The sequence below is a fragment of the Falco naumanni genome, chromosome 9, assembly GCF_017639655.2.
Source record: "Falco naumanni isolate bFalNau1 chromosome 9, bFalNau1.pat, whole genome shotgun sequence".
NCBI classification, from domain to species: domain Eukaryota; kingdom Metazoa; phylum Chordata; class Aves; order Falconiformes; family Falconidae; genus Falco; species Falco naumanni.
Genome location: NC_054062.1, coordinates 18,716,131 through 18,739,271, shown reverse-complemented (window position 1 = coordinate 18,739,271; position 23,141 = coordinate 18,716,131). Strand labels below are relative to the sequence as shown.

At 36.3% G+C, this 23,141-nt stretch overlaps 1 protein-coding gene across 2 annotated transcripts in view; it reads left to right on the top strand.

Annotated features, from left to right (window-relative positions):
* The window catches only part of NHLRC2 (NHL repeat containing 2), a 36,777-nt gene extending 15,004 nt beyond the window's left edge, over positions 1–21,773 (top strand). The window contains exons 6-12 of one of the 2 annotated variants that reach the window (XM_040607641.1): positions 2,977–3,057; positions 8,204–8,303; positions 8,772–9,003; positions 9,456–9,578; positions 10,638–10,847; positions 11,933–12,158; positions 13,513–21,773. In XM_040607641.1, the coding sequence (XP_040463575.1) occupies positions 2,977–3,057; positions 8,204–8,303; positions 8,772–9,003; positions 9,456–9,578; positions 10,638–10,847; positions 11,933–12,158; positions 13,513–13,778 (1,238 nt within the window). In that variant the 3' untranslated portion in view covers positions 13,779–21,773. The remainder of the gene's footprint in view (positions 1–2,976; positions 3,058–8,203; positions 8,304–8,771; positions 9,004–9,455; positions 9,579–10,637; positions 10,848–11,932; positions 12,159–13,512) is intronic. The other variant, XM_040607642.1, reaches the window with a different exon arrangement.
* Positions 21,774–23,141: the final 1,368 nt, after the last annotated feature.

Sequence of the window (23,141 nt, the reverse complement as noted above, 5' to 3'; positions counted from 1 at the left end):
GGATTAATTTTAAGGGAACCTGAAGCTAGTTCAGAAATGCTGATTGCATAAAAGTCTTCTGGTACAAATACATTGTCAGTATAGATAGTGTACCACCAGCAGCCTTGATGACTTAAATAAGCAACCAGCAACAATTTTTAGATTTAACAGTTTTAGTAACATGTCTTCTACAACAACATCAATAAACAAACAAACAAACAAAAAAGGCACTTTTTTCAAAGACTTTGTTAATGACCCTTACAATCTGTGTTAAGCATATAGAATCCTGCTTGTAAGAGAAAGAGGACCTGAAAGAGAATCTCACTGGGTGTGTGTTGCTGTTAATGAAGGTGTGACTTCTGCTGAACTTTATCCAATCTGATTTTCCTTTTGTGAGCCAGTAGACTGTTGTGTGACTAGATGGCATAGTTTTCAAGGTGTCTTGAACCAGCAAGCTGATCTTCATGGGATGTTATTGCAGAGCTGTTTCACAGATCAGCAAAGGAGGAGACTAATAACTCATCAGTGCTTCAGAAACTTAAGCTGATTAACAGAACTATTCAAAATATCCTATAATTTTACTTTTCATTTTTCATGATGCTTTCATCTGCTTCTGCCATTAGTTGAGTATCTGTTGATACTTTATATTTTTGAGAGCTCTGCTTGTTAAATGTTAATTGATATGATTGTTATCAACATGAACATAGTAATCACTGAATTAGTCACCTGTAGAGGATTAGTCATCTGCACCGTTCAACACTGCTGAATTTTTATAAGTATGTACATGAAAATCAGATCTTCTGAATGCACTCTGGCCAGACCAGTATAGATTTTTTCATATTCAAATTAGAACCTACCAGTCAGCTGTCTCTTTAGATCTCTACAAAATACAACACAACCTGTCAGTTATGAAGAGATTAAATCAATTTGAATTCCTTCTTTGAGAGGATAATAGGCCAAATACATAAAATGGGGGGGTGAGTGTAGGGGGGGTGTGGGCTTTCAGTTTCTTTGGAAGATTTTGTTTTTGTGGTTTTGAAGATTATGGTTTTGTGTGAGTAAAGTAAGCTAGGAAAAATGGAAGTTACTGTAATAGCTATATAAAACTCTTTAGAAAACTGTATCCAGAGAGAGTTGTCAAAATGGAAGGTTATAGTTAGTAGAATGCTAACAGGAATTTGTCGCAGAGCACAAGGAACCAGGACTGTCTCTGCAGTGTGTTTACAGCATAGACGCTGTCATGAGCTGCAGTCACTTCTTAAAGTTTGTTACCAGACATCAAAATAGTTTGTCAACACTGCAGCAGAGCTTGTCAGATTGTATTGTTACTGCAAATTGCTTTAGCCTGGTAGGATCTTCTGTTACTATCCAGTATATCATGGGATGCATTTGTTGTTCAGTAAATGCATGCAGAGCACAGAATCTTCACTGTCCTGGGCAGAGACCCAGCCTTCTGTTGGTGATCCTCGATGTGCTCTTCTACAAGTAGCTACCCTGTTGTCCGTATATTAAAACTGGTATGTCAATGTCTATGCCTTTGGATGGATGGAGTAATTGATGAGAGTTTCAAAAATTAGTTTTGTTCACATCCATACAGCAGTGCCCATTTTTACTGTATGCTTGTATGTATCTCTGTGCAAGTTGCAGGAGGTAATGTATGCTTCAAAAACTTTGGTTCATTATTACAAAATCTATGAGTTTTTTGTTAACTGGTGTGGCATATGGGAAATACCATCACACTTTCCCATTTTCCTCAGATCTGTGTAACTTAAACTGTGTACAAGAGGCATTTTTTCTTTTCAGAAGTGGATTTATGGATTTTAAACAAGTGATCCTTCTGTGATTTTCTTTTCAATGTCCAAAGCTATGCTATCCAGAACATGAAAGAGAGGAAAAAAAAAAAAGAAGTTTAAGCTGTTTATGTACTACACTAGATAGTATTGAACAGCTTATGCTGACCTTTTTCAAAGTCTCAAAAGGAAAGGCTACCTCTTAAGAGAAAAAAATTTTCTGTATCATTTATATTTCTTGAGTTTACCGCTACATACAGTTTAGAGTATGTATTGATCAATTTAAAAACTTCATTGTTTGCATTTTAAAATGCTAATGTATAGTTTGTTGTGAAATTAAAAATATAGAGAAAAAAGTTTATGAGGGCAGAGATAAGTTAATACTCAGAACAGATACTACAAAGTAGCATGCTTTTAAGCATCCTCATAGTATTCTGTGAGATAATAGGCTTTTGTTTCCCCATTTTCTACAGATGTGAAGTCTGAGGCAAAGAGGCTAAGTGATTGTGAAATACCATTTAAAAGAATGTTGGCACAAATGTCTCTAAGGTAGGGGAGTTAATGGAGACAAAACACATGGTGGGATTCAGGCAGACAGTATTCTTCCTTGTCATCTCTTTTATTTCCTTAGTTGTGGCTGCTGAGCTTGTGTTTTACCCTCCCCCTTCAAAATTCTTGAATGAACTCCATGGATTAAATTCTGGCTTCGTTAAAGCTGGTGCTGAAATTTGCATTGAGACAGATTGTGCAGGAAATACAGTGGGAGGGCCAGCAGCTTAAAAATACGTTATTAAATTGCTGTGTGCTTTTTTAGTTTTCTCTGTTGTCCCCTTCTATTTTTATGCAGTGGGTGTTGAAAGCAAGTGATACTTAATGCACAGTTGATCTGAGCGTGAAATGTTCTTGATAGCTGCATTCTTGCTGGAAGGAACGGGACAATGACCTGTGCTTGGTGACATAACTGTGTGTTTCACATTCCAAAATCTGGTCTTAAAATGCATGATTGTAATCTATTTATAGAAACTCCCAAGTACAGTATTGACCATGCTTTCAGTAAACTCATTGGAAATTTTTACATCAATTTAGGTTTTACGTAGATATTATTTAAATGAAAGTACAGTACCTTATCATACTGGTACAATTTTTATATCCCTTTTAAGGGAAAAGTATGTAAGATTTTTTTTCCCCCTCTCCATGTTTCTTCTAGAGTGTTTTGTAGTACCACTACATTCCAGAGGAAGCACTTTTTCAGTTATTCATGGTGATTCTTCCCTAACTCTACAAAAAGGTAAAGCAATAATCACTTCAGCAATAAGCAGTTAGAACTTCCTGAGAGAGCTCAGACCATATATGAACAGTTTTTGTCTGAACTGTCTGTATCTTGAGCATGTGCTTTCTACACGTTACTCTTCTTTTTCCTTCTAGTCTGGTCTCATTCTGGCATTGAAGCTGCAGCCTCCACTGTCCTGTGAAGAATATTCCTTGGTAGTAGCTGAAGATAAAAGAGCTGCTTTTGTGATCATCGGGGATTAATTAGGAATTGTTTTTCTGGACAACTCAGAATTTGAATTGCTGTAAACATATGTGGCATATGTAGTATGACTGCATGATGTAGCAATGTAAACTTACTTGGAATGCAAAAGGCATTCTCATCTCTTTAGCAGTTCCTCAAAGCTACCTCATTGAGCTTTGGGCTGTGTCTGCCCTCACACAAGTTCAGTTCCACAGAAGATCATGTTAGCAATGACATTGACATCAAACAGCATTGTCTGTCTTTTCTTCTTGAACTATATCCTAAATATACTTGTAAATGGCAATTATTTTTTATTGAAGAAATTTGAAATTTCAAAGAAAAATAACTTCTTCATTAAAGATAGAGCTGAAGTGGAAGACTTGTTACAGGATTTTATTCCTGTGTTAGAACTGCTTAAGGAGAAAAAGTCTCTTGAGAAATAAGATATTCAGAAGTTGCAGTGAAGCAGGATGTTACCTCGTCTTGCTTTGGGAGGACTTCTGAAGCACGCTGTTCCTCTGTATATTGTCTGAGTGGGTCAGCCAGCTCCATACTGTTGGCTGAATCACAGAGAGACACAAATAGATTTAACTGAAATCTTCACATATCCTAACATAACAGTTTTTAACTGTTCTCATTTTGATGCTAAAAGTGCTTTCAAATATGGAATGTGGGTTTTGGGGGTCAGGGGAAACTGCGGTGCTGAAGTACTCCCAAGTGTATGCGTTTACTGTGCTTAAATAGGAATGAATAAAACACATAACCAGACTTAGCTTTTTCTGTAGTTAAAGTGATGTATCCTGACATTAAATAATCTAAGTTAGTTCTTTCATGTTAATAACTGCTATTACTTTGGATCTTTTTGAAGTATTTGCTGCCATGACAGTCAGCCTGAATCAGAAAACTCAGGAAAGAAAGGGAAAATATTTAATTATAGTCATCATTTTTAGCTCCCTATTACCTCCCATTGTATGATATCCCCTTGGTATCTATGTCCAAGGATTTCCCTTGATGAGAGGGGAGGTGTGTTAACTAATGAGGAAAATTCCAGAAGCATTTTGTTTCATAAAGGGTTATCCTGTTTTCACAATGCAACACTATGTGAAAGAGCGCCAGGTAGCATAGGGAAAAAAGAAGAAAATTAACTTTTATTCCTCTGAAAAGAATGATGTGTACTAGTGACAGTCCAGACTTAGGGTGCTAAAGCATACCTTTGAGGCTTTGCTATCTCTGTCTCACTGGGGAAGAGTGATGATTCTGTAGCTTTTCTATCAGGTTTGGATTTAATCGGCTAAACTTCCACTGACTTAAGTGAAGGCAAAACTCACATTCACATGTGTACATAGGCAGCGTGCCTGTCTGTAAACCGGAGGGCATATTGTATAGCCCTTTTTGCCTCCAGTGTTTTTTCAGAGGATGAGTGTACCAACAGACCTCTTCCTTGTTATTTTTCTTAAAGACAAAATTAGTAGGCAAGAATAATATTTTCAAACTTCAGCCTATTTAGAAAATGTCAGTGGTGCCAGCCACAAAATATAACGTGATTCCCAGGCTTTTAATTCCCGGACTGGGAGTAAGCATGCAGTCCCCAGACAAGGAAGCTGGAAGTGTTGGTAGTCCTGGGAATGGAATCTCTTCAAATACATTTTGCTGTTGACTGGTGTGAAATACTTTTCTGTGTGTTCAGATTGACAGGCAGCTAATGGTTAAAAGTATTACTGAATTGTTTAAAGTTGTGTATGTGTACAAACAGGACTGTGTATTCTTAAAACGTAGGTACATAGCAGAGGCAGATTCAGGAAGTGAGTCATTGTATAATAACTGAAGCACTGTATAATACAAAATGCCAGTGCATTCAGAGCTCTATTTCATTATTAGGGGATCTTTATAACAGAAGTATGTCACATTTGCAAGCTATACTTTGCTTTGATAGAGGCAGCACTAAAGATAAGAATGCACATACCCTAATAAGGAGAAACTACACTCGGTTTTTAAAACAGCTTGAGATAGGTTGGAATGCACTGCTTAATTGAATAAATGTAAAAAGAATTGCTTTGTTCTTTTATGTTGTTTCATACTAAATTATTTTAAAATAATTTTTCCATTCAAGGATGATAAGCAGTTATGATAATGATGGTATTACCATAATTTTAGCATGCTGGTTCTGCCTGGCCCCCTTCTCCTCTGAGAACAGTACAAGGATGACAGTGGTGACATGTCCTCAAACTGTTCTGTCCTTAAAGAAGAGTTTTTTCTGTCTTTTGTTCCAGAACATAAAGCATTAAACTCTGTAGTGTCAGGACTGTTGTGTGATAAAATACCTTGACTGTGCAACTATAGGCATTGTTTTTACTTTTCTGGTTTTGTTTTTTATTAAAGTTCTGATATATTTTCCACAATTCAGCGTGCTTGTGCTGTTCCCATGCTTGCATCCATTCTCTTTGTTCTAATTGCCATCTGGTAGAAAATATTTAAGTAACATTAAAATTTATGATGGTTATGGAGGTCTTCCTTGTTTTTCCTGTCTTGTTCTGTTAGTTGAAGAAAGGATCTTCTCTTTATTGATCTTACATATTCAGTAAAATTTGAAATTAATATTGATACTTCTTTCCTGTGTCTCATATTTGATAAGCCTTTCAGTGTGCAGAATTAGAGTAAGAAACCTTTTCAATTTTTCAGTATGTAGCTGTCACCAAGGGAGTTTTCAGTGGGTAGAATTAGAGAATCGGATAGGTGAATGGAACCCATTTTTCTAAAGTGCTCAGTTCAAGTCTTACTCCTTCACTTCATTGGTGGATGAAGTGAATATTAAATAATTAACGAAGCACTTTTTGTGATCCCTCAGAATGAACTACACAGCATAGCAAGATAAAAAGCTCACTTTCTGAACTGACCATGGTTTTAGCATTATTCAGTCTGGGATACTCAGAATAGTAGCATCTGGAAAGTGCAAGATACGCATCATGGAAACAAAATCCTGAACCTGAACATGTACTCTATAGGAAGTAGTGAAATGATTTCACAGGCCATTTTCTCAACTTAAATCTCTTAGAAACAAGCTCCAAGCAAAGGTGATTCCAGGTATTTTTGGCATTGCCAGTACTTTGGTAACATCTCTGGTGACTCATAAAATGTGTGTTTTCAAACTCATTTGCAAATTTGCAAAGTAAGAACTCTTAGGTGCTTTGGCAATTTAACTTTTATTCTTGGAGCTCTAGTTTGTTTAAAAATATGGAGCCACTTGGAGGTGCAGGAGAGAGTCAGCAGAGTTCCTTTGATCACGGTGTTGGAAACCTTTATCTTGATCCAAGAAGCAGAAAAGGCTGAAGGCGAACTGTTAAAATGATACCAGTACTACTATGAAGAGGGCTCACAGTAAGAGAAATTGAATCTGGAGACAGAAGGATGCTTTTTTCCCCCTCTTGCAGTGTGTAATGAAGGAAAGGTTTAGGATTAGAAGAAGAACAGCAGGATCTCAGGTAGGGGAATGGTGTTAATTTAATTTTAGGAATACTGATTTGGACTAACTTCTCAGGTTTAGAGTGATTGTGAGCATTTTACATAAAATTGCTTTCATTTTAAAATTCCAGAATATGGGGAGGAGGTATCCATCAGATCGTTTGCAGGGGCAGCTATGAGATGCATAATATTTTATAAGTTCTTGTGAATAAAAACTTCCTGTGAGCAATTTGAAGGTATTTTTCTGATGAGTGCCTAACAGTTATTCCAAAACCTGATACATTCATTCAGAAAAACATTTTAATGTTGTCTCTGACTAGATGGGACAGTTGTATACAGTGTGCATAGATTAGTATGGTGTTAGGAAAACAACAGTGTTGCCATTTTAATGCAGTTTTTAAATACCAACTTTCTGTTGCTTAAGATTTTCAGAAAAGGCTAAGATAAATTTCTTCTGGATTTGGGGGGGGGGTGGGTTTTTTTAATTGTCTTTCACAATTTGTCTTGTGTGTTCTTGTGCTGTAATATGATATGTTTAAAGCTATAAGAACACTTACACATTTTTGCTTTCCGTTTGCATAGTTATATTTGTGAAGTATTATCTGGGAAAGCTTCATGTAATTTCTAGATTTGGATTGGTGGATAGTAGTTTTATCCGTGGAGTTGAAAAACCTAGACGCTTGACACATACTTGGACACTTCTTGATCAGAAGATCACTGTTCCGCAGATCTGCATCTTGTGTTTGTGATACCACATGTGCATGTGCATAGGGAGAACAACGTGAAAACTGCATGGTTAGTGGAAGGGGAAATGAGTAATTGCCCACATCGCATCTCATGTTTGAATAAACAGCGGTTGTTGCTTTCCAGAGCATAAATCTACATGAAATGCAAGCATCAGTTACCCTTATCTTAAAAACATGTCCTCTGTATATAATGTACAATGATACTGCCATGGTTATTTCTCTCAAAACCTCTAAACAGCTGCCAGTAGTTTTTTGGAATATCTAATTTTGTCACTAGCATAGTAGAAAACCACAAAACAAACCACACGTCCCCCACCCCCCCAAAAACCATGCTTAGCAAAGATACATACATATTTGTTGGCTGGTATGAATCCAAAACCAACAGGTGAAACATGGGCCCAATATCAAAAAGTTGCAAACAGCAAATCCCATTGGAAGTATGCCCTTTTATCAGGTAGGAGTATAAAAACCACAATTTTTGTGTACTTGGGAAGAGAACAGGAGAAAAATATCAAGGTTTTTGGTAGATGGAAGACATTCTCTCTCCTTCTCTTGCTCTGTTTTTTGGTTGAATTTGTGGGGTTTTTTTCTTCCCCATGGCAAAAGGTGAGCTGGAGTAGGTAGAACAGCAAGATTGATTTGTTTATGTCTTTGTTTTATGAAGCATTCCCAAAGTGGTTTTTTTTCATCGGTTTTTATACGTTCATTTTTAAAAGTTTCAGGGACCCAGGAAGATGACGTTTTATGGATAGCAATGGCAGGCATTCATCAGGTATGGGCACTGATGTTGGAAGGTGGAAAACTACCGAAGGGAAGGTAAGCAACTGTAATGAGAGACATGTGAAATTGCTGTTTGTCTTGATAAACAGCTTTCAAACCCCAAGGAGAGAGATAATCAAATTACATTGAAAATATTTTTTCTCTACTGTACTTAGCTTGAAGCTTGCTGCTTCTGTTCAGACTTAAAAGGTGTGTGTCCTTTAAAGTCTGCCTACTTTTTCCCACATCTGTTAAATAAAATAAAGATACTACTTATGCTATAAAACTATGACTTGGTAGGTACATTCATATAATTGAATGATACTTTTCATTCCATTTGCTGAATTGGCTGGTGATGCATGATACACTAAGGTGAAATGTATTGAAGGCATTGAATCATTCCTTGTGCTGCCCTGTAGTTGGTTTTATAACTCCCAAGTGCTTGTCTTGTAGCTTCTGTTTATGCCTAAAGTCTTTTAAGTATTTCAAACTCATTCTTGAACTTGGGTTACTATTTTCCTTTAGTGATTTAAAGAAAGGAGTCTGCCTTCGATTTGCTGGGAGTGGAAATGAAGAGAACAGAAACAATGCGTACCCACATAAGGCAGGCTTTGCACAGCCTTCGGGGCTCTGTCTGGCTTCTGAGGAACCATGGAACTGCCTTTTTGTAGCGGATAGTGAGAGCAGCACTGTGCGAACCATCTCTCTGAAAGACGGAGCGGTGAAGCACCTTGTAGGAGGAGAGAGAGATCCTTTGGTAATCACTTCAAACTTCCCCACACTGCCCTACTAATATTCCTCAAGCCTGACCTGGAGGAACCACTTTTGGGGTGAGAGGGTAAATCAGTTTCCGTGGCCATCAATTTCTTAACTTCACTGCTTGGAATGCAAATGTGTGCCAGTTGTGACGCTCAGGTTGTAGTGCAGATTGTTGCTTCTCAGATAATAAATCACTTCTTTTTAAAATAGCTAACTTGATTCGGCATTGTGTGGTCATTAAAGCCAGCTGGATTCATATTGATAACTTAAATGTGAGAGTTTCCATTTCCATGGTTAGCATCCACACTTCCTGGTTTTCAGTGTTCTTATTTTGAAATTGTCTTGATTTTTTAATTTTTTTTCTAAGTCAGTGAATTTCCATTTAATTACAATCATTTAAATTCATGTCAGCATTGAGTAATGAATTAGTTTAATAAAATCCTTTTCCAGAATTTGTTTGCCTTTGGTGATGTGGACGGAGCAGGCATAAATGCAAAGCTGCAGCATCCCTTAGGAGTAACATGGGACAAGAAAAGAAAACTGCTCTATGTGGCAGATTCCTATAATCATAAGGTAAGCATATAGTAGCTTGTTATATGCAGGCTTTACAGTTCTTACTACTGTGAAGGATTATTTTTAGAACATGGAAAGATTGTGTTTGATTCAGTTAAGCTGAGGAAACAAATTATACGAGTTCTTTGTAGGTTCTTTTTCTTCCCTTCCATCCTTACAGGTCCTTCTCTTTACCACTGTTTTGATGTCACGTGCTTTTGTGTTGATATAATGGTCCCTTGGGAAAGGTGAATTTAAAGTGCCAAGTTACAGTTCAGACTAAAGACCCTTTCCTTATGTTTTCCCGAAGATGCTGAACTAGAGCAAAAAAGCTAGAAGTGTTTAGTCAGGAATACTGCAGGTTTGGTAAAACTGGGAGAACAAGAGGACTTGGGTTTCCCTTAAAAAGGCCACCCAGGGTTTGGGAAGTATTGTGGGTTGCCTCCATGGAACTCTGAGATAAGAGAGATTGTTTTTGTGATTGCTCTTATGCGATGTTATAGAAGCTTTCATTTCTAAAAGGTTGTTAACTGTACATCAATTGAATGCATTAAAAGTAATATGTTTTAATTTGAAGAATAAAGAATATAACACTAAGTGCTTACTAAAATTCATGTAGCAAATGAAACTTTGTTTCAGGTATTGCATAGAACATTAAACTTTTTTGCTATTACTTTAAGGAAAAAAAATCATCTATTTTTAGAAAAAAAATTATAAGTTAGCCTACTGGTTTTGTTATGCTCTTACTATTTTGCAAATGTTTCTAGAAGGGCAACAAACATTAGAGAAACAAGCCAATCATCATACTTTAATACCAGAGGGGTAGGTACCTTCAAAATTACGAAAGGGAGCTCTGAACAAAGACCAAAGGAAGAAGTAAAGTCCAGCAGAGAATGGGGAGGGGTGAAGGTGGGACATGTCATTTGGTACAGTATGATAATTTGGCTTCTAGGACACACACTTGGGTACTCAAGGTTAGTGCTGGCTTCTGAAAACGTGGGGCATAAGATAATGCAGAACTTGTAAATCCTGGTAGGATTTTTTCAGAAAAAAAATTTTTTGTGTCTTTGTTTATCTTAGATAAAGGTTGTAGATCCCAAGATGAAGAACTGTGCTACCCTGGCAGGCACAGGAGAGGCAAGCAACATTATTGGTTCGAGCTTTACACAGTCAACTTTTAATGAGCCAGGAGGTTTGTGTGTTGAAGAAAGTGGCGGCTTGATGTATGTTGCAGACACGAATAATCATCAGATCAAAGTGTTGGATTTGGAAACGAAAATTCTTTCCATGGCAAGTAATACTTACCGAACAGGCTGATGGTAGTGTTTCTTGATATAAATTACTATTGCAGGCTTTGGCAAGTGGTATAAAAATCATATAGTAATACACTTTTTGGGTAGAGAGAGTAGCTAAAGTCACAGAATGTTTTGTGATGATGCAAATAAATGTTGCCTGTTAGCAGAGTTGTTGAAAGCCTTAGTCTTTGGAAAGGCAACTTTTGCATGAAAACAGAAAGTAATGATCCTCTAGAAAAGAATAATAGAAAAATATGAGTTATTAAAAAATACGGCCCAGTTTTTCAGTATGAAAAGCATTCCATGAGCACTTTGTAACAAGTGGAAGTTGAAATCAATTGCCAAGTCCTGTAGTTAAGCTGTAAGATGTGATTTTGGGAGGTCAGTGACTTAAAGCGAAATACATAGCGGGCTGCCAAGTTGTCATATCAAAACCCCCGTCATAACTGAGCACTACTGTATTTGCTTATAAACATGAAGGCAAACCAGATTTGTGCTCCTGTCTGTCTTATGATGGCACCATGTCTTAATGTTTTCGTATATATATATACACACACATATATATGACATAATGGTCCAACTGTCATCTTGTGTGTCTCTTGCATTTAATAGTACATGATCTTCTTGTGTGTTTAAATTTTCATATCATATAACATGTTGGTGGCTCTTCTGTTAAATTATCCTTTACTGTTCAGTCTGCATGGTTAAAATCGTAGATTTTATTACCAAAAAACACAGTTCACTGCCAGATTAGAAGAAATTTTATTTTAAAATACAATGTAACTGTTAAAATTTTAAATTAAAGGATACTTTAAAGTACTTATGGATTTTATGGTTTTAATAGTAGATCTTATTTTATTTGGATTAATCAGTTTTATCTTTTTCATTTTAAAAAATAATTTTGTCATTTTTCTTTGTCATTGTGTTGTTGCACTGTCAGAAAGTTTTAGTCCTGTAGCCATATTATCATGTGTTAGTTTTCCTAGTCCATGTCAGCTTTGGAATAGTGATTACATTGTGAAAGCCTGTTTGCTTTCAGTACAAATAAAAATAAATATTTTGTTTGGTTTCTACTGATAGCTGCCTATCCTGCATCCAGAAGCATGCGATGTTCCAGACAACCTGCCTGTGCAAAAGGATAAAATAACAAACCTTCCAAAACTGCCTAAATCTGCACCAAATGTTCAACTTCCTTCACTAACTGTAGCTCCTGGCCAGACAATTCAGTTTTTATTAAAGTTGACTCTTCCTCCAGATTCAAAACTGAATGAAGAAGCACCCAATTCCTGGTTTATCACAGCAGAAGGTAAAGTGTCCTGGTTCCCATTTGACCTTGTGATGCATTACATGTTATCTGGAGTTGATACATTTAACAGCTGGAGTACTAAGATTGAAAAAGCAAAACAAAATGCCTGATAGCATCTTTTTTGCTTGAATTAATACATGCTGCATGTTGGTTTGTTTTTTTAACTTTCTTGGAACAAGCTGCCAGTGAGGGCTTGCAAAGGCACTCATCCCCCTGTAGATGCTTGCCCCCTCCACTCTGTCTCTACAAACAGCTTATCCCAGCACTACCATCTGCTTCTGGGAGAAAGCTCACCGTGAAGCTGAAGCATATTCCTGAAAGCGAATCAGGGTTTTTTTTGCTTTTGTCTCTTCCAAAAAGTATTTGAGGTACATTTATACCTAACCGCTTTGAACCTACTTTATTATAATTCATATTTTTGTATTTCTGCTTTTAAAAGCAGTGAACAAATACTGTATAGGCACTGCAGTTTGTTTATATGCCTCATGATTTAATGTGGTTTGTCATCCCACTTTGTATTTTTGGAGTACAAATAAACTATTTCCAGGAGAGTCAACACACTTTTTGGCCTGCAGGATCTCCAAATACTGTTGAAGTAAAAATATATGTGATAGTTTCGAGGTTTAGTAAAATGGGAGAATGTAAGCAACCTAAACTCAACGAGTCATTTCAAGCTCATAAATTCTAGAGCCAGCTTCTAGGTATTTTTTGAAAAACATCAAAAAGAGCACTTCATCCATCTCACAGCAGAATACAGAATACAGTGCAATGAGCTAGTTACATTTATTGCTCTGTTCTTTTTTCAGTTCATGTACTCTTAAATATTTAAATAAATGGGAAACTCAAGTTTTGTTGTAACAGTCAGCCCGAACATGGCTAAATTGCAGCAACGCACTTGGAAAACCAACATTTCTGTTTGGAGATGCCATAAGTCATTTGAAGTTTTATGCATTAATGGCAGATATCTTACCTGGAGTATTAGACCTCTGATACAAATGTATAGCAGCTTGTTAATTTAAGTTTTGCTTGCATATCTTAGAATAAATTTTAATACCCTCTTAAGAGCATACAGGACAAATTGCAGATCCATTGCATTTAAATAAGATGTACTGTATATATACCTATAGTTCTGAAGCAAAGCAATGGATCTCTCCATCTTTAAATGGGTGCTAAACAAGCATTTGTAAATTAATTATTTTTTTTTTGTCTACAACTGGAAAAATCAAGAAGGAAATTTCCCCTAACATTGCATATGGAAAGAAAGTCCATGTTGTCATATAGGTAAAATCAGTGTTTTCTGTAGGTTTCAGACATGTTAAATATCCTAATGATAAAACTTGTTCTTCTTTTACAGATAATACCTGGTTGCTTCAAGGACAGTGTCTGTCTGGAGAAATAAGGGATGTTTCCCGTCAAACTATCATTCCCTTTCAGTTACCCAGGAGCTGTCAGTCAGCTGAAGCTATCCTGGCTATCAAAGCATGCCTGTACTATTGCAGCAAAGGTGGCAGTGCCTGTATGATGAAAGGAATCTCATTCAGTCAGCCTTTATGGATAGGTGGTACAAACCAAGGCAGCCTGACTCAGATTGAACTGATACACGCATTTTTAACCAACTAACCCAAAGCCAGCTAATTTCATACTTTTGTTTTACTGTCCACCATTTCTGTAGGAGAAAATACGATAGATAACTTTTTTCTTTTTTTCATTTTCCTGGAGCTTATGACAAAGCTAAGAAGTAATATGATTGGTAAAATGCAGTAAAGTTCCCTACAGCTTAACATGAAAATTTATCATCGCAACCTCATTTCTTTTCATTACAGTAGCAGCAATGATATTATAACACTCTAGATTCTGTTGCCAATCGTGAATATATTGGATGTATGCCATTCTAAGCAATGAGCAACAATTTTTAGAGTCCTTTTAAAAGAGTTGATGTTATTTTGTGATGTTACTGTAAGTTCTTTGCACAGTACACACTGTTAGAATAGCTAGATATTTTGGACTTAAAGATTCCTTTTGTGCCCTTATTAAATTTTAATAGACTTGTCAAAACGAATCGTTTCTTTCTCCAGGCTGTAAAAGAAGTGTCTTGCTTATTTTTTTGTAATGGCATTTATGCCACATGTATTTTGAAAATACATCTTAAACTAGGTGCAGCTCTAATTTTATGCAGACTGAGTGTTTTGCTTAACTAGATGTGATGGCCTTATTTGAAGAGCATAGTTTATGAAAAAATTTCTGTGAAAGTGTTCAGGTTCCTACAGAAGAATTTCATGCTGATTTCTAACAAGACTGTGCCTCTCTAATATGTGTGTGTGTGTGTGTGTGTGTATATATATATATATATAAAAAAAGAACCACAAAATCATGCTGGAGTTTTTCTGGTACATACCAATTTACATTTTATAGTTAGTGGTAGATGATGGTTGAATATCCAAACTGCAAAAATTAAATGTCAACCAGTTCAAGCAGGCTGAATCACTTTCCTGCTTTTATGATTTCTTTGTGAAGACTTGTCTGAAGACTTCTGTCTTGCAAATACATAGTATTAACAAGAATATTATACTCCTGAAGTCTGATTCAGAGTCTTTTGAAGTCACTGTTAGTCCCCTGATTTGTAATAGTGGCCACTGAACCAGAACTGTCTATTTAATAATAGATTATTTGCATTTATGTTTAGAGATTCTGAGTTTTTGCTAGAAAACTGATAACTTATTCTTTGAGTAAAGTGCTTTAAAACTGTATTACAAAACTCCGTCTTTGGTGGTTAAGTGTTTTGCAAGTAAAATTCCTTCAGTTTGCCATAAGTAGCAAGAACCATGGGAAGAGTTTCCACAGGGCTTAAGTGGTAATTGGGTTAGACTCTGCTCTGGTCGTGAGGATCAGTTCTGAAAAGGTGATTTTGTTTTAAGTTTGAAGATATTGTTTTCACATATATTATAAGTACAGTAGTGGAAGAATTTTTATATATAGGCTTTTTAAAAACAATCACCATTGTTCCTCACACCTGTCAGTAAATCCTCAGTATGATTGTTATTGCTCTTTCTTATTTAAAGGCTGACAGAAATGTTGGTCATGAACCTGAGAGGCTTTTGTTTTAAGGGAACCATATGGACTGGTGTGGTTTTTCCTTCCATTGAAATGCCAGTCTATCTCTGAGTTTTCTCTGTAGTACCAGAAATGGTTGTTATCTCACCTGTCAGCAAGGCAAGGGCTGAGCTATTATTTCTCTTGCATTTGTTTTTTAAGCAACTTTTCTAACTCAGTGTTTCAGCTCGTTTGGTAACCCTCTCAATTCTCACATTCTATTTTTAAGAAGGAAAAAGCTTTGCTTTTGTTCGCAGATTTCAAATGCTATTGGAAGGATGAAAGTAAACTAACTGGTTGGGGCATTTACAATTTTTTACTCTTTAGTACAATTCACTTTTTCAGATGTGTTTGTTTGTTTGTTTAACTTTGGGTAGTAGCCAGGAAACCTTAGATCAGCTTCTAGACAGCCCACAGATTTTCCCTTGCTTGCTAAAAAAAACAAGTATTATTTTCAGAAGTTCAAAATACCAATCCAAACTGTTACAGTTACCTTGAACATATAATTCAGCAGATGGATTTTTTTCTCTCATTTTCAACTAGAATGACATTCTGTTTGTCTCGGTTGGATGAGACCATCAAATTCCGCTTGTATTCAGAGGAAAAAAAGTGAACAGATCTGTTTTCTTATTGACACTTTTTATTTAATGTATTGCTGTAGGGAAAAGACTGTGTATTCTTGACTTTATTTAACTATAGTGTGTAATGTTTAAATACAGTATTGTAGATACGTTTTCTAAATCTACATACAAAAATGTGTGTTTAAGTGTCATATCCTTTTTGTTTTCAAGTTTCAACTTCTAGTTACTATACTTAGACACACTCAGAACCACTCTCAGCTTATTGGGAAAGGGTGATAGTAGCTTGTAGGAAAACTGCTGTATAAGCATCAAACAAGTCCAGGATCAAACTGTAAAGGACCTTTAAATATATCATTGTAGCCAAATTTTAAATAATTGTATTTTAAGGAAAAACGCAGTTTCAGCTTTACTAGTGGAGAGCAGGAATGGATCTGTTTGAGCCAGTTTTTTCTTCATTTTTTAAGTCCCTATTCAGATGACTGAATCTTATATAAACTAGGGGAGTGAAGGGTGGTATACTATATCTATGCTACTATTGCTCTTTCTACAAAGTTTCAGGGCATTCCTTGCCGATGCACTGTGATGGCTTTATGCTAAAGGAGAGGCAGAAGTTGTGATGCTATCTCAAAATGACAAACAACCCATTATCTACAAAAAAAAAAGCTATACATCCCAAAACGCTTTCCCCTTGCATCCAGTAAGTCCTAAACCCTTTTAGGCAATAACCCCTTTAGCTTTTGCAAGGGAGAGCTCCTTTTCCTGATATCATCGCACAGGGATACTGCTCTAATCGTTCTCCTTCATCATCTTAGGAGCAGCTGATTCCCAGTATGCTCCAGTTCTCGCTGACAAGTATACTGGGGTTCTGCTGTTTGGTCAGTCTATGTATTCACTGCAATTGGCTTTTAATCATCAAGCTCACGCTATGTTTCGTTTGTCCAAGGAATAGCATACACATTCCCAGAGTCACTCCTTCTGTTTTAGTTGTGGTGTACAGACATTTGAATGTTCTATAATTAGAAAAATATTTTTTTTAAAGCTTATGGTGTTTAGGGATACTATTTCCATTGCTTCCTCCAGGGTTTACAAGATACTTTTACAGTAAAGCAACAAGTGCCATAAATGTAACCAGACAGGCAAACAGAATAGCATGTACAAGCTACAGAAATTTATTTCAGCTAAGTACCAGAAAGCATCTTCAAACTATGAGTCAGAAAAACAGAAAATGTTACTACTCAATCTAAATTCTGATAAATCAGATATATTGATGACTGCTATCTCTTTGTATGGTAATTTAGTTTATTAGTGTTTCCTGATATAAAAATTCTAAGCAGGTTGGTATGGCTCAGCACTCCCAGATTTGGATCTTACAGTAGAAGTATGTACTTCAAGACTTTTTAAGAACATGTCTTTCTACTGACTTTAATAGGTTTTGCATCAAGTTTTTTATTAAGAAAGTGATAAATTACTATAGCAAATCTCTAAAGAATATTGGTTATGGTTGTATTGTCTAATGGAAACAAGTTCAGTGGCATTTGCAGGTTTTAGTTGTAGTGTTTGCTTTTCTGGAACAGCTTTTGGTTTTGAATTAATATCTTAGTAGTTCCTTTAGATGTTTTTAGAAATTTTATTTAATTACAGTATCATATTCTTCATTAGACTAGGAAAAAGATAATGTGATTTTGAAGAAGGAGCGTACTGTTTTAATAGCTTCTCCCTGTTGTTTTAATTCAGTAGTATCTTTCTGTAGTTTATTCTTTCTGTTGAAGGAAAGGTAGGGATGCTCACTGTGTAAACCTATTGATGGGCATATACTTTATGCATACATTTTTAGTTGATTCCCTTTTGTGTTAGTTTCTTGCATGTCATTTTGAGCTTTTCTACTGGATGCAATTCTTCATAGTTTTGCCTTTCATGTCTTCCACGTGTAGAGCATTATGTTTGAATAATGCTGTTGTAATGTGATGCAAACCAAGTACGGACCAGATGAGTAATACATGAGAAAGTAGTTTTGTAGTGTCATGTAAATGCCTTATCTGCTTAACCTGAGAAAAGGTGCATATGGCTTCCATTACATTGTATATATTCTTAATGCACTTTTTTATTCCAGTGGGCAAATCTTGTCGATCAAATCATGAGTAAAACTGTTTTTCATGAGAATGTCAAGAAAAACATTCCTTACATCTTGCTCAGAGGAGGGGGATAATCAGAATGAAGTGACTTTCCTTCTCGTGCAGGGGCATGTCCTTCTGTTCCTTTAATTATTATTTATTTTAGCAAAGAGAGTTGTATTATTGACCACAAATTCTTTTGAATTTTTGAGTCCTAACAAGGTTTTCTACATACATGGAAGCTTTAAATGTCTGACTTTGTAGAGTTGTGAGTGATATATCTAGTTTAAAATGGCATATAGTTTAGCAACCGATAGCAGAGATGTATGTACATTCTTAAGATGTGCAGGTTTTTTAATTCACTGTTATTCATGAAGACTTACCTCAAAGACACCTTGCAGCTAAACTCCCACAGAAGTGTGTTCGTCAAGTTTGTAATGCAACTCAAAAGTAAGTTTTCTTCCTTGCATAAAGTGCAAGAGATTGTTCTGTATACGTTGTGTCTTCCAGGCTGCAGCTGCGCTACCTGAGAATTTACCATGCCCAGCAACTTAGGAGCCATTCCCCCAGTAACTCTCTACTCAAATTTGCCAGCTCAGTTGTTCATGTAATCACTTAAAATTACCAATTTGTTAGCAAAGATTTAGTATTTAGAATTATTCATTAAAATGTTCCTTGAAATTGGTTTATCAGGGATTAGAGGAGCTTTTCTGTTCCAAGCAAAGTATAAGAATGATGTGACAGTTGTTGAAAATGTGAGACCTGGTTATTTTCTTAATTAAATGACCACATCTGTCTTTGTATTCTACAACAGATCATGAATTTAGAATTTTTAACCAAATTGATTACTGTCTTCCATCAGAAGCAGCTGTTCTATATTTTATAGGTTTTGTACTATCATTTGTAAAATCAGTGCTCTCATTAAGGATTAGGATTCATTGCTGTTCAGGATTCAGTGCACCTATGATTGAGTTTCTGAGTTTATCTTAGTTTCTTTGTCACAATATTATGGAGGATTTCAGTTAGCTTTTTTTGGTCTGTTTTTTCTTCCTGTAGTTTCCCGAAGAATGAAATGCAGCCAGTATCTTGTTACCATGGAGGTATCCAAGTAGGATAATTCCCTCTACCAGCTCCTTGCCCCTCCCCTGTCTTAGGGATGGGGATGAAAACAGCAAGTGCAATAGGGCTGTCCCGTATGAAGATAATGTTACCTGGCAGCTCGCTCCAAAAGGATGCAGATGAGGTGAGGGTTTCAGGATGAGGTACACCGTGTGTTCACACTGATTCTCAAATGGATGATTCTCAAAATGGATAGACCCTGGTGCATACTGGCTTCCTGGGGTTACCTGCTGCCTAGGTCTACTTCTATTTATGGCCTCTAAAATCTTGCTCTATAAAGAAGGCAAGAATTTTGCCCTTATTCCTGCAAAAATCTTGAATCAATTGATTCATTAGTACTCTTAAGATAACCTGGTAATAATTACTGGATTCTAGGACCTATCTGGACCCTCCCCCGTGATCCTAGGTAGCATTAGAATAAAACAATGTCCTCAGGTCAGCTTTGTCAAGCTTTACACTGATGCAGCTACTGTCAAAATTCTTACTTTTACCTCTGGCCCTGTCCAGTGAGGTCCTGAACTTGTTTCTCAATCTCCCAGAGCATCCCATCAAACTTCAGTAGCCTGTGCAGAGATTTTGATGGCTCTTGGTTTCAGGAAGCTTTGACGGTATAGATTAAATACTTTAGCTATTATGTAATTTGCTGTCTTGTTGCACATTGTGCTTAATTGTTATCAGTGTAATACATTTTTATTGCAGCTGAAAAGCTAGAAATCTTGGTTAGAAGTTGAGAACTGTTTGCATAGCTGTAAGTGCTTATTGCTTAGTGTATCTCTTCGTTGGTCTGTTGCTTTCAAACATACCAGGGAACTTTTTGTCCAATTGCAGGCCCTACGGCTAAGCAAAAGAATTGCAAGTATTTTTCAAGTCTTGCCTAGTTCCTTTGAAACATTAACAATTTTGAGCTAAAGAAATGTCATTTGTAAAACCTTGTTCATAAATCTACCTTAATTTGATGGTCTGTACTCAACACGCCTCAGAAAAGCACTGTGTTATTTTCCCTTTTGACTAAGTATTAAACTCCGCTTTTAAAATCATCTGGCCATTGTCAGACTTCACAGAAAACAAGACAATGATTCCCAATTTGATTCTACAGTCATGTTTTTAAAGAATAAGAGCTTGTTTTTCAAGCTTCTGATTAAATTGAAATACCTGATTTTGAACCATACATTCAAGGAAACTGTTCTGAGGGCTGCCTATATCAGATAACTGGCTTCTAGATTTGAAAAATTTGGAATTGATAGTTAAGTGGAGGAACAGAATTGCTGAATGTTTTATGTTTTGATTATTTAACTTCAAAACTATCCAATTTCAATTTTCAAGGAGAAGTTGTGCAGTTAAAACTTTCACTTCTGTAAATCGTTACTATTAATGTACCATTAATCATATATCATTAAAACCTGTAATGGTTCTATGTTATTTTATGAATAAATTAATAAAGAAAAACAAGGTAGTTGTAGAACTGCAACTGGGTGAAATCCAGGTGCTCCAAGGTTAGTGGCAAATATCTTTAGGGCCAGTAGTTAAGCCCAGTGCAACAGAAATTCTGTGTTTTCTTTATACATCATAATGGCTGAAGGAAAAAAAAAAATATCAGTGCCTTCCATAACAATACTTGAAAGTGCATCTTTACAGAAGTGTTGAAGTAGTAATTGAAGTAAGATATTTGACAGTCATGCTTTGCAAGTTTCTGGGGTTTTTAATTCTACTAATTCTGAAACTGTGAAGCGTTTTCCTTCTTCACGTTTTTGAATTAAGTTGAAATTAAGGTGCTTGTTGTTCAAGCTACTCTTCTTACAAAGTACTTCAAAATTTTTTTCTCAGTCTCATGAATTTACTTCTGAAACTAGTATTACCTCTTTTGCATGCTTCAGAACAAAATTGGCAGGGAGATTTCAAACGGCTTGCTGAAATCGTGGTACAAGTGAGACGGAAGGCGACACGTTCATTGATCTGAAAGGTGGAGGATGATGCTTCTTGTATTTGAAGGGTAGAGGATTGGGTTTTGTTTTAGGGTGGGTTTTTCCCCTGTTCTACAGATCAGAAAAAGTCCTTTAAATGGCAGAAGCTTGTGTGTAGAGGCAGCTAGGGGAAGGTTCTCTCACTGTGAAACCACGTAACTCCATTTAGGTTCTGATGCTGGGATGTCTAAAAATCCCAGCACTATAATACTAACGAAGAAAGTCACATTTGAGCACTTAATAATCAGCTTAATAAATTTCTCCTTATGGTTTAAGGGGAAAGATGGGGATTATTTTTTTTCCTTGGGGACTTCATTGTTACTTTGTGAACATTGGAATGTGTTTGTCTGCTCTTTGAGATGCTAAACCTCTGTTTTTCTGTTACGTATGATGCAAAGCCTTTAAAATATCTGAACATTTAAAAGATGTGTTTTATATTTGTTGCTACAAAATATGCAAAGAATTAAAACTGAAGGCACTTCATCTAAGCTGATGAAGCTTAGACTGTAAATTCTTCACATACAGCATTGCCTAATAGCGTTCTTAACAATATTCATGGATTATGATCCTTTTTAAATAAAAGGTAAATGTCCTGTAATATTATGAGAACAAATAAATACACTGTAGAAGAAATGTCAGCCTCAGATACCAATTCAACAAATAAACAGTGATTAAAGAATGTGCTCTTTCTCCTGTGAAACCTCTTTCTCCTTGTAAAGCTTTTCCATGGAAAAATAAACATTAAAAATTTTATCTTTTCTTTGCAGGCTGAGTTTGTCTGTCAATCTTTACGTGAACATAGATGCAAAAGTTGTGAAATGCATCTGCCGGGTTACAGCTTGATAAAAATCCTTTCATTAACAAGTACTGTTCATTTCACACCTCCTTTCCCACAGGGCTCTGCAGTCGTCAGTGTAAGTTGGCCATTCAGTGACCTGAGGATTGGTAAAAGAGCGTGCAGTTGTGAGGACTCCCCAGCTTCAAGGTTACTCAGTGGTCTGAAAACAAGAGATCTGGTTTTATTCCACTTCTGCACATAGAGATGTGAAATGGTCTACTGCATGAGTCACAGACTGCTTGGGTAGCCTTCCGTTTATTGCAGAGATCGCAGAGCAAGCTTAGCTACTGGAAAAGATCTCACTGCATTAGCTCCACTTGGAAGCACTGTTTGTTAGCCGTATTGCTGTGGCTAAACTGTGCCACAGTTTGAAGTATGTGGGTGCCTGTTTAATAATTATGGTAAACCATATTTTAACAGCAGCTTCTAAAAATATATAATCGTTTTGTTATAGTTGTTTTAATTGGTAACAGTTTTGCCCCTTTGACTAAGAACATACAGATGCAGAGTACTAATACAGGTTTCTCATGCTCACCAATACAGCTGGGGACCGATACCAACGTACCTGTAAAGATAATCCCTTATTTATACTGCTTATCATGTTTTTATTGATACAATGATTTATGATCAATGAAAGCATTGTATGCCGAAACTTCTGGCATATCTACTGTAGGTGAGCCCCGGCAATAGTAGTGTAGCTATGGTTTTTATTTTTTTAACTCCCTTGCTAAAGATTATTCCTTATGTCTGCTCATCTGTTCAAATACTTAAAACATTTATACGTGCTACTTATAAAACTCCGCTAACTTCCTTTGATTCCATCCAGATTAATCAGCTTAGCCTGATACAGTGAGTCTAAATTTGACAAACATTCAAACAAACTTGTTTGCAATTTCTGTGTTTTGTTACAAAGTACATCTAAAGCTTCTGCCAAGCCTAACTCAGCTAGCTTCGGCAGGGTTGCTTCATCTCAGCATCTTCGTGAGCATTTGCCTTGGGTCATAAAGCTGAAAATGTACTTGCTTTCAGTTGTCATCTCTGAATGCCACCTTCACCTCCAACTTTTACCTGAGTGTTCTTAGCAGTAAGCCTGTATGTACATGCACTTGTACATTCCATGTGCAAACAGATCTACGATGCTTGGGTATATAATGGCATTTCTGTGACTGAGCTGTACTTGTGCGTTTTGCCAGAACCCAGGGAGGCACTGCCTGGTGGAGATTTCTGTGGTCACAAAGTCACTGCTCTAGGAAATAATTAATTAGGTTGTTTCTAAAGGCAAG